The sequence below is a fragment of the Lethenteron reissneri genome, chromosome 4 (assembly GCF_015708825.2).
Source record: "Lethenteron reissneri isolate LAM-NWPU_2019-01 chromosome 4, ASM1570882v1, whole genome shotgun sequence".
NCBI lineage: Eukaryota > Metazoa > Chordata > Hyperoartia > Petromyzontiformes > Petromyzontidae > Lethenteron > Lethenteron reissneri.
This window is the reverse complement of record NC_083782.1, coordinates 4319460-4333155: the sequence shown is the minus strand read 5'-3', so window position 1 is coordinate 4333155 and position 13696 is coordinate 4319460. Positions and strand designations below refer to the sequence as shown.

The window sequence follows — 13696 nt, the reverse complement described above, 5'->3', positions numbered from 1 at the left end:
CACCATTGGCACCACCATCAGGAACATACCATTGTCATTGCCACCAAGCGAGTAGCACCTATGAAGGCTGACCAGGTACGCGAGTGGTTTGGGTGGCCAGCATCACACCCGGCCGCCTTTGTCTCCCTAGCGCTGATATTTATACATCGTAGCCAGGTGCTAATCCGAGGCTGAGTCGACCTAGGGGAGTCCCAGGACTGAGGACCATCCATGACCACGAGCACCATCGCCTCCGCCACTGCTTTGATCGCCGCCAGTGACGTGCATTGTTGCGCGCAATCTCGCAACATTTGTCACAAACAGCGGATTTAAAAGAAATCGCTCAACGTGAACAAATTTAGAACTTCACGAATGCGCGCAGTAACATGCCACGTGTATAATAGTTGTACATTTCACAACAGTATATAAAACGTTATAAACTCTGATATGAACACGAGCCAACTAATGGCATCAAAAAGTCGCTAACTATAAGTGTGTATATATATATACACTTAGATATTTTTGTATTCTTAGGTTTTTTCGGTAAAGTCACGTAGGTAAAAAAATTTGATTAATAAAAGTAAAATAAAACAAAATAAAAAATCACGACGTTTCGGAAGCAACACAAGCCTCCGTCTTCAGGTACAGCTGTCGTGGCTGTGACGGTTCCACCTGAAGACGGAGGCTTGTGTTGCTTCCGAAACGTCGTGATTTTTAATTTTGTTTATTATACTTTAATTAATTTAAATTTTTTACCTACGTGACTTTACCGAAAAAACCTAAGAATATGAATCCTTGCAGTCACGAAAGCTTCAAATTTAGAATTAGATATTTTTGCTCACGGCTAAATTACTCAGAATGTCCCCACCACGTTAGTCACGGGCAGCCTACAAATATATCCCAAAATTCAAACATTGTCCAGTACGAACAATGCGTTATACTTCTGAGACCTGACAGAGATTAGGTGACATACCGGGAGAATTCGCTATCGGCCACACTCAATGTACACGCGCATGACCACAAATACCACGCAAAACAAACACGCACGGTCAAATCCAAAGACAAAGATCCCCCGTATAGTGTTTAACAGACCGTTGGGGCAAGTGCTGTTCGCGAACACCAATGAAGGCTGGCACGGCACATGATGGGGTGGGTGGCCAGCACCACGCCCGGCCGCCTCTGTCTTCCCAAGTGCTGACGTTCACACACCGCACCAGCTACTCATTTTAGGCTGAGCCGACCTAGAAGGAGGGCCCAGGACCGGTTCAAATAATCGCCACTCGTGTTGGTTGCCGTGAGCGGGAATCGAACTCGGGTGGCCGGGTTCGTAGCGCAGCGCGCTAACCGCTACACCACCGCTCCCCACGCAGTCACCCGCTCACACGCACGCACGCACACATTGTCAATATGTATAAACGAAGCCACGGAATGCACACGGTGGAATGAACGGGAACGCAGGGCACTCAGCTGTCCTTGTCGGGGCCCTGGCCCCTGTGGTCACTTGTATTTCAAGGAATGTTTGTAGGAAGTGCGCCCGGCGATTTGTTGCGATTCGTGCGCGCTCGTGTGTTATTTACATTTCTGGACCTCCGTAATACCCCCAGGGATGGCGAGAGGAACGGGTAGAGGTGGGTGGGGGGGGGGCAGTGGATGGGCTTTGTTCCATCCACGTCACATCTTCCATGATCCATCACTTTGCTCGAGACAGCCGCTGTCAGTCGGTCACACATTTGCTCCAATTCATTTTGATGGTGGCCACAAGATGAGATCACAATGCGTATTCTTCGGGAAAATGCTGATGGGTTGTTTTCTCTTGTTTGTTTGTTCGTTGTTGTTGTGAAAGCTTATGCACAAACGATGTGCGCGCGGACGTACACATTTTTGCGTCCTGTTTTAAACGTGTGGTTTTCCAGCCTCCACTTGTTATTCTGTTGTTATTATTCTCATGAAATGTTCTCATCGTTTATCGATTTGATTTGGCTTGAGAGTAGAGATGGGATGCCAGATCATTTATAGTCAACTACTGATAAAAATAATGATCGGTTCAACTGTTCGGACGACACATCGTCCACATACCATGTATCTAACTCGTATTAGGGGACATCCTATGTCAATGGCAGTTAAGTGCCACCGTGGCTAGGAGATGTTAACTACCTCGCTTGGTATACAGGATGGTCGTGGGTTCGATCCCGACCCTGACGCCTGCTGCTGTATATTTGGAGTTTGCGTGTCTCGCTCGCTCCCTGGGGTCGCGCGGAATTTTTTCCGTGTCCTCCGGTTTTTCACTCCACATTTAGAATCAAAATCCACGCGTTTAGAGTATTTGTCTGCTATACTTTTCCACGTGATAAGCCACTTAGTTGAGCTATCATTTGTGGTCAGGTCGCTTCTTGTACAGTAAAATAAAAACAGTTTAGTTTAAAGCATGCAGTCCATTGTGTCCTCTGGCTGGCATTCCATTGCTCGTCTTATCCATCGGACATCCCTTTTAGCCACGATTCGTTGGGTCCGAATCCACCAAATTTCCATAGCTATCGATCCCACAAATAAACACGCGTATTGCAAAGGAATCAAGGCTGCATTCACCGCACATCGAGTTTGCGGTAAAGCATGCAAACAAACGTGCTTTAATCTTGATTGGAAGCTTTCCATACTCTTTGGTTCTTTCGGTAAAGTCACGTCGGTAGAAAAATAAAATAGAATATATCACGACGTTTCGATCGCAACACAAGCGGTCGTCCTCAGGCAGATTATTTTTCTCCGCCTGAGGACGGCCGCTTGTGTTGCGATCGAAACGTCGTGATATATTCTATTTTTTATTTTATTTTATTTTTCTACCTACGTGACTTTACCGCCGGCCGTGTTGGACCGGAGAACAACGCTAAAAGGCGAACGGCACAAAGTAAATGCAAATATCAAAGCATCAATAGCTCGGACAAGAGCATGTTTGTTTGGATGTTTTACCACAAGCGTGTGTGGTTAATGCAGCTAATAGCCGTCTGTTTTGTGTTTAATCATCTTAACACCTCCTGTATTATTTTGCCGAAAGGATAATGCCTACTCTTTTTTAAAAATAACTCTAAATACGTTTCTGATTTGCGTATCGCTCCCCTTAATTTCTTCCCTGCGCCACTGCAATTCTACGCAGAGCACCCATCGTAGCTTCTTTGCACACTTTTCAGTCTTCTCTCATTGTTTTAGTTCTCTCTATCGAACCAGCGTTGTCTAAATCGCGCATAAGTTGCGTAAATGAGATGGGCAGGTCAAGAAACGAAGTCGTCCCGCATGCAATACTGGGGCCAACCCAAAAACCGCTCAAACAGCCCCCCACTCTCTCTGTGGGGGGCCATGGTGTACACAGTCACTCTCTCTCGAAATGTTCACACAAAGACAAAGATCCCCCGTATAGCCTTAACACACTGCTGGGGCAAGTGCTGTTTGGCGAGTCGCACCTATTAAGATCGGTTCGGCGCACGATCGGGGCGGGTGGCCAGCACCACGCCCGGCCGCCTTTGTTTCCCCCAGTGGCGATGTTTACTACACACCGCACCAGGTACTCATTTGAGGCCGAGTCGGCCTGGGGGGGGGGGCCCACGACCGCTTCAGGAATAATCGTGACCTCGTGTTGGCAACACCGTGAGCCCGAATCCAACATCCGACCTCAACACACAGCCACTTAGTTCTTCTTAATGTCACGTAAAGTCGCCGACTTATAATGAATGGTCAAGCACCCCCCCCCCCCCCACACCGTTTTAAATGAATGCGTGCGTCATTTTGTTTTTGTCCACTGACCCATTTATTTGTGCGTGGAGTTCACTTATTCTGTAAAAGCAGTTCATAAATCCGACTATTCGCAAATCCGACTCGCCTCGCAGTTGCCAGCGAGTCGGATATGCGACGTTGTACTCGGCAAGTTAAGGATTCATTGCACGGTTGGCTACTTACGGTGCGAAAGAAGGTCAACGTTACATACCCAACATTCAGGGCAGTGTTAATTAATCCAGATTTCATTTTTATTTTCCATCGCTCGCCTGCGCGCGCGCGTGTGTATTTTGGTACTTTGCGTAATTTATAATTTGCCGTGAGATTCACAAAGTTGCATAGACGCTTCCGAGAATGTAATCAGGCGGGCGGGTGTTTTAAATAGCTGGCAACAATAGCAGCTGCCTCCTGGCGTTTGGCATCAGTCCCCCCCCCCACCACGTGCTCCCCCCCCCCAGCCGTGGTTGTGTCACACACAAGCACGCATGTAAGTCAGCACCGCCTGCTTTCTTCATCATCATCAGTGCGTTTGTATATATTTATAAACTAAAACAACAACGTTCATCGCCAAAGGGGGGTCTAGAAACGTCCCAAGGTGGGGTGGTTACAGAATGACGAGGTGTCAACTACCTCGCCTGGTATACAGGATGTCGTGGGTTCCATCCCGACTTTTGGACGCCTGCTGTATATGTGGAGTTTGCGTGTCTCTCGCTCGCTCTCTCTCCCCGAGATCGCCTGGAATTTTCTGCGGGTCCTTTCGGTTTTTCCCTCCGCATTTAGAATCGACGTCACGCGCGATTCGAGTATTTGCCTGCTATAAATGTCCACAAAAGCAACTTTGTTGAGCTATCATTCGTGGCCAGGTCGCTTCTGAGAAAAGAGTTATACTGGTAGGAACCTCCTGGTTACACCAGCCCACAGGGGATTTATTGTGTCCGTCCGTCCGTCGTGCATCCAAAAATGGGAGGGGTGGGGCTGGGTGGAGAGGGGCTGGGTGGGGAGGGTGGGGAGAGGCTGGGTGGGGAGGGGCTGGGTGGGGATGGGAGGGGAGGGAGGGGCTGGGTGGAGAGGGTGGGGCTAGGAGGGATGGGGAGGGGCTGGTCACCCCGTGGCGCCCTTATAAAACTCCACGTTTAACCTACTCACGCCGGCTTGTGCCCGCCCTCACAGTCGACCATATTTGCGGAATACACCACGCCGCCGTTGACCCTGCAGGCCATTGACCGAGCAACCCAACGTTCCTACCAGCGCCCTCCGCAGGAATGTGTTGTCGCTCAGTGGGGGCGGCCAGAGGGAAGAACATGCAAACTCCAAATACTGGATACAGGTGTCAGGGGTCCGGATCGAACACACGACCTCCGGTATACCAGGCGAGGTCGTTAACATCACGCTAAGCGTGGCGCCCCTACTCTGTTAGTGACTGCGGACCGTCAGCACCGAAGCGATGCAAGACAACTAGTTGAAGAGGTGGCAGGAACGACCACAGAAGACGGACACGATTTATGTCACATTGCTGTAACGATTTAAAGCTTTCGTGACTGTAGGGATTCATCTTCTTGGTTCTTTCGGTAAAGTCACGTAGAAGGGAAGTAATAAAATAATAAAACACAATAAAATAATATAATAATATAATAAAATAATATATATTTTTTATTTTATTATTTCCCTTCTACGTGACTTTACCGAAAGAACCAAGAAGAATGCTGGAGCGCTTTTCAATTTGTGCTCCTATGAGCGTTACATCTTTCGCCCACAATATTCTTTGCATCCTTGCGATTATACAAAAAAAGATGAATACATTTTAGCTTGGAATTTTAAAAAGTAAGATGATTGTACTTTGTGCTACGAGTACAAGAGACGAGTATGAAATTTACGGCATCTTATTTTCCGTCACAACTGGTTGCATGAAAAAAAAATTGTTCATTACCAATAAAAATATTGACAAATGAAGGTTTCCAAGCATGAAGGGGTCTGCCACGGGGTTATCAGAATCATAATTATTTATTTGTACTGGAGGAGGAATCCGATGAGCGATGAAGCTCTTTTTCACAGATGACCTGTTCTTCACCTGAGGACGGCTGCTTGCGCTGTGGCCAAAACGTCGTGATAATTGTATTTTATTATGTTTTATTTTTATTATTGTATTATTTCTCTTCTACGTGACTTTGCCGAAAGAACCAAGAAGAGAAATATAAAAACACGTCAGGAGTTCAACGTATAGGAAAGGTAAATAAATCACTTAAAAATATATATAAATCTAACTTTTTTTATCTTACCAGCTAAACCTCATTGGAGGTATTAACTTACCACAAATAATAGCTCAATAAAGTGGCTTATCATGTGGAAATGTATAGCAGCAAAACAATCTAAATACAGTATTTGGAGTTTGCATGTTCTCCCCGAGGTCACGTGGATTGCTTCCTTCTGTTATTCCCTCCATTTAGAAATATGCATTTCAATACTTTACAACTGGACTAACATCCCATATTTTTCGCCTTTGTGAAAAAATTGAGTGTCTATAGCCCGTGTTCAGAACGTAAGAATCCCGCTTTGAGCCATCGAAGATGGAAAATCCACGAATGATATGGTTTATAAAGACAATTTGTTAAATTATGTTGTTCTTGAAGTAATACAAAAACACAATCCTTATGTTGTCATTTTCTTACTGAAGCGTAGTTCACTTGGTTAGAACTGAAGCCCGAAGGCCCACAAACCCTCCACAGGACTTTGCAGATGAGGGCCCATAGGGCCACAAAAACCTTTAGTAAATACTGGTCGGAACCTCCTGGTGACACCAGCCCACAGGGGATTATTGTGTCCGTCCGTCCGTCGTGCATCCAAAAATGGGAGAAATAAAACTGGGTGGAGTGGGAAGGGGCTGGGTGGGGAGGGGTGGGGCTGGGTGGGGAGGGGCTGGTCACCCCGTGGTGCCCTTATAAAACTCAACGTTTAATCTACTCACGCCGGCTTGTGCCCGCCCTCACAGTCGGCCATATTTGCGGAATACACCACGCCGCCGTTGACCCTGCAGGCCATTGACCGAGCAACCCAACGTTCCTACCAGCTCCCTCCGCAGGAATGTGTTATAATTAGGCTCCTTCACCGCGAAATCTCTTGGCTATGAAGATCTACCGCCAACATCCCGCTGCAGGGCAGTGCTCGAGTGAATGTTGGTGTCCTGTAATACTAAAAAAGGTCTACTGTGCGGATTATAAAATGTGATAATAAATTACCAGGGGTGGAGCAATTTGGCAACCACAAAACGAGGTTAAGACACTCTATCCCAAGTATCATACTGGTACTTACATGCCAGTATAGCCTCATAGAAACACCGTTACGCAAAATGTGTAATATTGCATTATAATAATTAAGTATAAGTGCATTTATAATCCCGAATCCACTACTGGATAGAGGCCTGCCCATGCTTAAAGGTCATGGGGATTGTTTGACCTAACTCGTGTTTAGTTTGTCGTCCCCCCCCCCCGCACTTCCAATTAGCACGGTTGGCTACGTACGGTGTGAAAAAAGTTCAACATGAATGCTTCACTCTCGCCAGGGTGGGTTCGTGCGGCAGCAGCAGCAGCATGGGACCAGCTCCGATCTCACTCGCCACCCTGGCTCAACCAACGGCCACAACTCAAATTCAGGTCACCAGGTTCACACGGGGCATCGCGTCCACTGCTTCTGTCTGCGCTGTCCAGCACAAGGTGGTGCACTACTTACGTCGACGGAAGACTTAAATGTTAAATTGCCCGAAGGTACCCATAGCACAAATATCATTTGGGAGGGGAACGGGGGTTGACACCTTCAAAAATATCCAAAACTTTTGTATTACCAAAACACGTGAAAGCATCAGGACTTGTAGCACTCGTTTAAATGTGCGTCACCGTCGATCCACTGCTGATTGAAGACCTCTTGGTCGTGGGAGACCCTGTTTGACCAAACGCGTGCACCTCCGATTAGCGCGGTTGGATACGTACGGTTCTCGACTGGCTGTACACACATTGCTGGTCGGTGTCAGACACTCGCCACCTACGTTATTAGCCACAGCAGAGCCAACTCGGTGGGTTTGTAGCACAGCGTGCTGCACGCCACCAACACCAAACACCGCCCAACTTAAAGCATTTCAACCACGACCGTTAAAATGCTTGCAGGGGTCGGTGGAGGAGGGGGTAAGAGGTTTTAGAATCCACACCACCACCACCGCTACCACCGTGCGACGTTAAAAATGCACCACGTGTAAAGACCTCGCGCGCGCCTGTCTATTTTGACTGCTCCCCAAAACCCCGCAGAGGAGCATCTTGCTCGGCACAGGCGAAGCGCCTCTCACTCGATACCTTCGCTGGCACTGGGGCAGGACACAAACCCGACACCTCTGTACGAGACGCAGAGCATGCCTCGAACCTCGGCTAAATATAAAAACGCACATCCTCACCCACCACCACCATCCCTGCATCACTGTACACAAATACTTAAGATCCTCAAGGGAGCTCAGACATGAAAACGGTGGTCACATTCAGCGATTCGATGGGCATGCGTCACAGGTTAAAGCCGCGCATCCCAAAAAAAAAATCCTGTGCCGTACGAATACTTTTCCAACCCCCCAGTTAGCCCGCGTCATGCTCTAATAAAAAAAAATGGGGAAAGGCAAAGTTTTGGCAATTTATCAACAAATGGACCGTCCAGAGAAAATGTCACATCCCTATGGCAGGGGTCTCGTCCACCACACGAATCCGACACTCTGGTCTCGGCTTGCAACGGGACAAACTGCAGAGGCTGCCGGCTCGCCTTTCACGACAACGGAGATGCACAACGCTCATGGGTCACTCAAACCCAGGTCTGGACCTAGGCTCTCCGGGTCAAGCCTAGGAAGCCCTGCTGCACTTCGCAGAGTTCTGGCACCTTTACCCGTCTAAACAAATCTGTTTAATTGCATATTTGCTCCCAATGTTCTATTTGTACCATTTTAAAGTCCCCCCGCCGCCCCATTCTAAAAGTTTGTAGCGAGCAGCAAGACTTACCTGGTGCACACTTTATAATCCGTGCATTTGTTTTCTTGCACGAATGCAATTGCAACGCGTCCTTTAAATCACTTAAAAAGCACGTTACAAACATTTGGGTCTTGTCACCCCCTCCTCCCTACCCCCACCTCATGATAATTGAAAATCTGGCGAAACTACACGGCCAGATTGGAAGGCAGCCACGCAGCCTCCAACAATTGTCTCGGCTCTGTAGTCGTCTTAGACAGCCAATTAAAATAGCGATTTATGTGGGAGCAACCATTACAACCAACTCAGGGCAAGGAGGGAAAAAAAAGATTTAACTACACTTATTTGGCCAATCTTATTTGACAGACAACTATTACAGGTTTACCATGTTTAGTTGTTTTCTCCTTTTCACAGGTTGTCACAAACCGTACCTCTCCATAACAAAGGCTCACCCTCTTAAGCCTCCCCTTACCATATGAATAAAAAGTGTGCCCCCCCCCCATCTCCAACCATTATATAAACGGAGTGATTTTTATTTTATTTTTATTTTACTTTTATTAATTTTAATGTTTTACCTACGTGACTTTACCAAAAAAACCTAAGAATAAGAATAGGGAACACCATGTTACCAATGACTTTGTTTCAGTTTCATTTATTTGTTATAGCCCTGTGAGCCATTCGGCTCTTGAGTTGGGTGCAACCGCAATAAAAACATAAACACGAAAACCTATACCTTTGCTGTACCTGATCCTGACCAGTCAGGGTTGAGCAATGCCCACGGGAAAGTGAATTGCACAAAATGTTGACGCTCCATACCCTCCCCCTGCCTCCAGCGCTGGTTTATTTTCAGGCATGCAGAGCCACCAGCCAGAGCAAGCAGGCCATCGGCATGGCCAATCCAGTGAAAAGAAAAGTTAATACGAAAATATAAAATTGGCTCAAATGATGGCCATCACATGGGAAAGATAATTTCAGGGGGATTTTGCACGACCAATTAATTGGTGGATTGCTTGTGTGATGCCGCCGCCACGAAGCCGTTCGGCAGGCACCAAATCCCCGACCTCGCCACCACCAAGCAACGGAGCCGACCCCGCGTCTCCCTCACCTCACCTCACATGAACACACCCGCACTCATTTCCCACCCCCCCCCATAGAGCTCCGAGGGGAGGTCGTCTGGCCGACCGGTTTTTATCCGAGAGACCCTTATCGGGATTAATTCTCACGGTTTCCGGCGATCAGGGAATTGGATGACCTCCCTCGTGCTACGTGGCACCGCGGCGCTGCTGCCGGCCTTAATATGGTGTGGTCGCGGCGTGGGGCATTCGGCCACCGCGGTTGAGGCGCATTTCCCCCCACACACACTCCCACGGGTCGACGGGGCAAGCAGGGGAGGCACGAGACAGCATGAATAGCGGGGTCACAGGGGCTGTTGCGCATAGGCATGGAGGGTTGGGATAATTGCGCTTGAGCGCGCAGGCCCCATTGTTAGGAAGGGTAAGGGAGCAATTAGGATGTACGCCGCCAACGTCGCTCACTGATTAGCATATCAACAGCGCCCGGGAACCGCCGTGCGCAGGCTTGGGGTGCACGAGCCCATTGTTCAGCGCAGCATCCCCTTTGAGGTAGGGAGGATAAATAGAGGGGCGCAGAGGGAAAATAGCTCTTCTCTCCAGCGCCAGGCGACAGGACGCTCTCCAGTCCAGCGACCCGATTGTCCGTGAGACGCATCGAGATGCGCTGCGAGCACGGGATCAACGAACCGCCGTGGGCATCCAGCAGGAAGTAAGTAGGTGAATTAGAATCATAGCAGATGAATCGGGAATAGGTATAAAGGTATCAGCGTAGGCCAGCCTCGTCGACTCACTGATTTAACATTAAATTACCAGGTATCAGATAATAAATCATTAATAGCGAAGCGTGGTCTCGCGTGATATTGTCGTGCAGTGTGAGCGTGTGGGTGCGCGTGTGTACACTGTGGTTCACCACGTGAGTGAGCGCTGCGTAGAGCGGCGCACGAGTGGGTGTCGCGTGTGTGCAGGTGTGTGCGCTCGTAGTGTGGGTGAAGGGGTCGGTGCGTCCGCAGGTCCCCGATCCGTCTGTCGCCGCCGGGACTCGCGCAGTGTGAGGGCAGCGTCGTTCGCCCCCGACCCCCGTTTAATAGCGCGTGATCCGTGGAGAGACAACGCAGCGTCTGCAGGTGAACGAGGGCGTGCGGCGAGCTATGCCTCTCACACGAGCTCGCGGAGGGACGGACCAGGGAGGGGAGCCGTCGGGCGATGAGCCCAGCGACGGCAGCAGCTGCTCGCAGAGCAGCGAGGGGTCGGCGCACGGCGGAGCCCCTGCCATAGGCACGGAGCAGGGAGGGACTCCGGGGACCAGCGGCCCCAACACTTGACCAAAACAGTTGGATAAAATCCTGTTCCGGTGTGTTGTCGGATGGGCAGGTGATGCAATGGGGACGTGCCATTGTACCAGAGTCGGGCTTGGCGTTTCTGCTTTCAGGATGCAGGATTCCTGAACATCGAACATCTGAAGAGCATTATATAGCACGAGCCCTTTACCCATCCAAGGACGGGTGGATTGCAGTAAATCTGAAACTTGCAAGCAAAAAGCAAACCGCCACGTGATATTCATTGCATTAATGCGTGTGCAATTTGTAAAGGGCGCAGTGAGACCTATTTAATTTAAAGGTTATACAGTAATCTCGTGTTCATCATGTCCTTTTTACTTTGACGTCTCAAGAGCGTTACAGAGATCACGTGACGCGAGGGTTCTGCCTTTTTAGTGAGGGTTGTAAGTTGACCTTGAGGGGAGAGAGGCACCTTGCCCCCCCCCCGTGGAGTGACGTCATCCGCTAATATTAATGGGGCGGGTGTCCATTGGAGGACGTCACCTGTTCATGATTATTAATTAGGGGGCTGGTCGACGTGCAGTGATGTCACACGAAACAGACATTGTCTTAGTAAATAATCTGATTCCAACAGAAATATTCTGATTCTGGATGGTGGGGGGGGGGGGGGGGTGCGGAGGGTCACCCATAGATTTGTTTTAAAATAACTAGACCCCAGGGTTGTCCAGTCTTCCGTGAAGCCCAAAAGAAAGCACCGGGGACCACAGAAGTGAAAACCGTTTCTTTAATAAGAACTTTGTACAGTTGACGAAGGAAGGACAGACACGGGTGTCAATTTTTCACATTGTGCGCAACGCCGCTTGCTTCTTTCGGACCAACGGTAGGGGAGCGTGTAGATTCCAGTAGTTGCACAAATCATGGCAGGACAAAAATTATAAATAAACCATACACAAAGCACAAATAAATACACTCTGGCTCAATAAGTCAATGGCGAATTATCATTTGCAAAAAGCAAAATCCACCCGTTTTCAAATTGCCAAACTTTTCAGTGATTCACAGAACAATGTACAGCGATAAGCCACGTTTATGTACAGCAGAAATTGAAATTTTTTTGCACAAGCAAAGCACCAAGTCATTTATTTTTTCATTTTCGTACAAAAAAAGTTATCCCTTGTCCAAACCCATTACTTTCACCATGCACACCACTGGTCAAAGCCACCGATTAACCGCCACCAGTGGAGGTTTAAGATGGGCCACGTGGCATCAGGTTGAGGCTGCAAGCAGGCATCACCATCTTGGAGATCCGTGCAGGTGGATTAATTTAAGTATGCGAAGTGCAGTGGCTTCGCAGACCAACATTACGCGGCTAAAAATGTGTACAATTATCCAGTGGGTAGACACTTTAACGTCAATAACTTATTGCTGCAGGAGGCTGGAAAAACCTCTAGGTAGAACGACCAAGCCTCCCAACCTGAAGTTGTGAGCCACAACCGACTGCAATTAATGACAGGGTTGACCGTTGCAATGCACACTGGGGGTGTACCAGCCCAAGGCATTTGCAGCTTGCGTGTACAAAACAATGTCATTGGAGAAAGGTTCTCCAGTTAAGATTGTTGCTGCATTCGCACCAGAGAGGGAGGGCGGGGGGGGTGCCACCAGGGACATGCGTGGACATACTAGCGCCAGAAAAACTACGTGCGTTTGGTGAGCAAAAGACAAGCCATTCAATTTACAGCTGGAAAAGGGAGGTAACAAGAATTGAGTAGGCTACTGCAAGACAAGGCAGTCTGATAAATACTGTACCACACTAGAATCAACCTCAACGTAAGGGGGGGGGGGTGAGAAATTTTATTTTCGTATACTAGCAATAGAAGATGCATTGGCATATTTAGTTCGGGAGCTTAGGTTGCTTGCACCACATGGATTTCATGTCAAATGCACCCCACAGACTGGGAAGCGTCCAGAATGGATTAAAAAGAGGCTCGCAGGCATACGGAGTGAAACGGCCAGTGCCAAAAACGCACAAGGTTCAAAACAATAAAAGCCACAACATGCAGGAGGCACAAGGCCCAAGTGAGAACCTATGCAGGAGTTAAATTCTCTAGCATGGGATGTGGCCACGGCTCAAATCGTGCACCTTGCATCGCAGCCCCTAGAAATGCACCTGCCGGAGCCTTCAAATTGCACAATATTTTTACTGGGAAGAAAAAACTAAATTGGAGGGAAGAGGCAGATTTGGTTTTTGTTGCATGAAACTAGTCTACACAGCTTCAATGTTGCAGCCAGCTGGGTGTATAGATATAATTGATAAGACAAATTACCCGAAAAGTTCCCTTTTCAACCAAGTTATTAAACAAAGGACAAACTTCCTCCCTGCTAGTGCAACAAACACATGAACACAAACCACCAGTGCTTTGTTAAGGTTGGAGGTGTGGAGGGATGGGAGGGGTTGAATTGATACATCATGTCACTGCCGACAGCCACAGGAGGAGAACGCGTCGCTCTTCACTCATCGTCTTCTGTGCTCACCGCCACCAGCTGGGAATAGAGCAGCGACAATCAAGGCAGCTGCAACGCACACAAACAGGCAAGGTTGTGGTTCACGGAATTTGAGCCA

General features: G+C 48.4%; 1 protein-coding gene across 4 annotated transcripts in view; it reads right to left on the bottom strand.

Moving 5' to 3' along the window:
• Positions 1-11849: 11849 nt before the first annotated feature.
• LOC133349307 (very low-density lipoprotein receptor-like) overlaps positions 11850-13696 on the bottom strand; it is a 43074-nt gene continuing 41227 nt past the window's right edge. For 3 of the 4 annotated variants that reach the window (XM_061562684.1, XM_061562689.1, XM_061562686.1), the window contains one exon: positions 11850-13617. In XM_061562684.1, coding sequence (XP_061418668.1) covers positions 13585-13617 — 33 coding nt within the window. In that variant the 3' untranslated portion in view covers positions 11850-13584. Of the gene's footprint in view, positions 13648-13696 lie in introns of all 4 variants that reach the window. The other variant, XM_061562685.1, reaches the window with a different exon arrangement.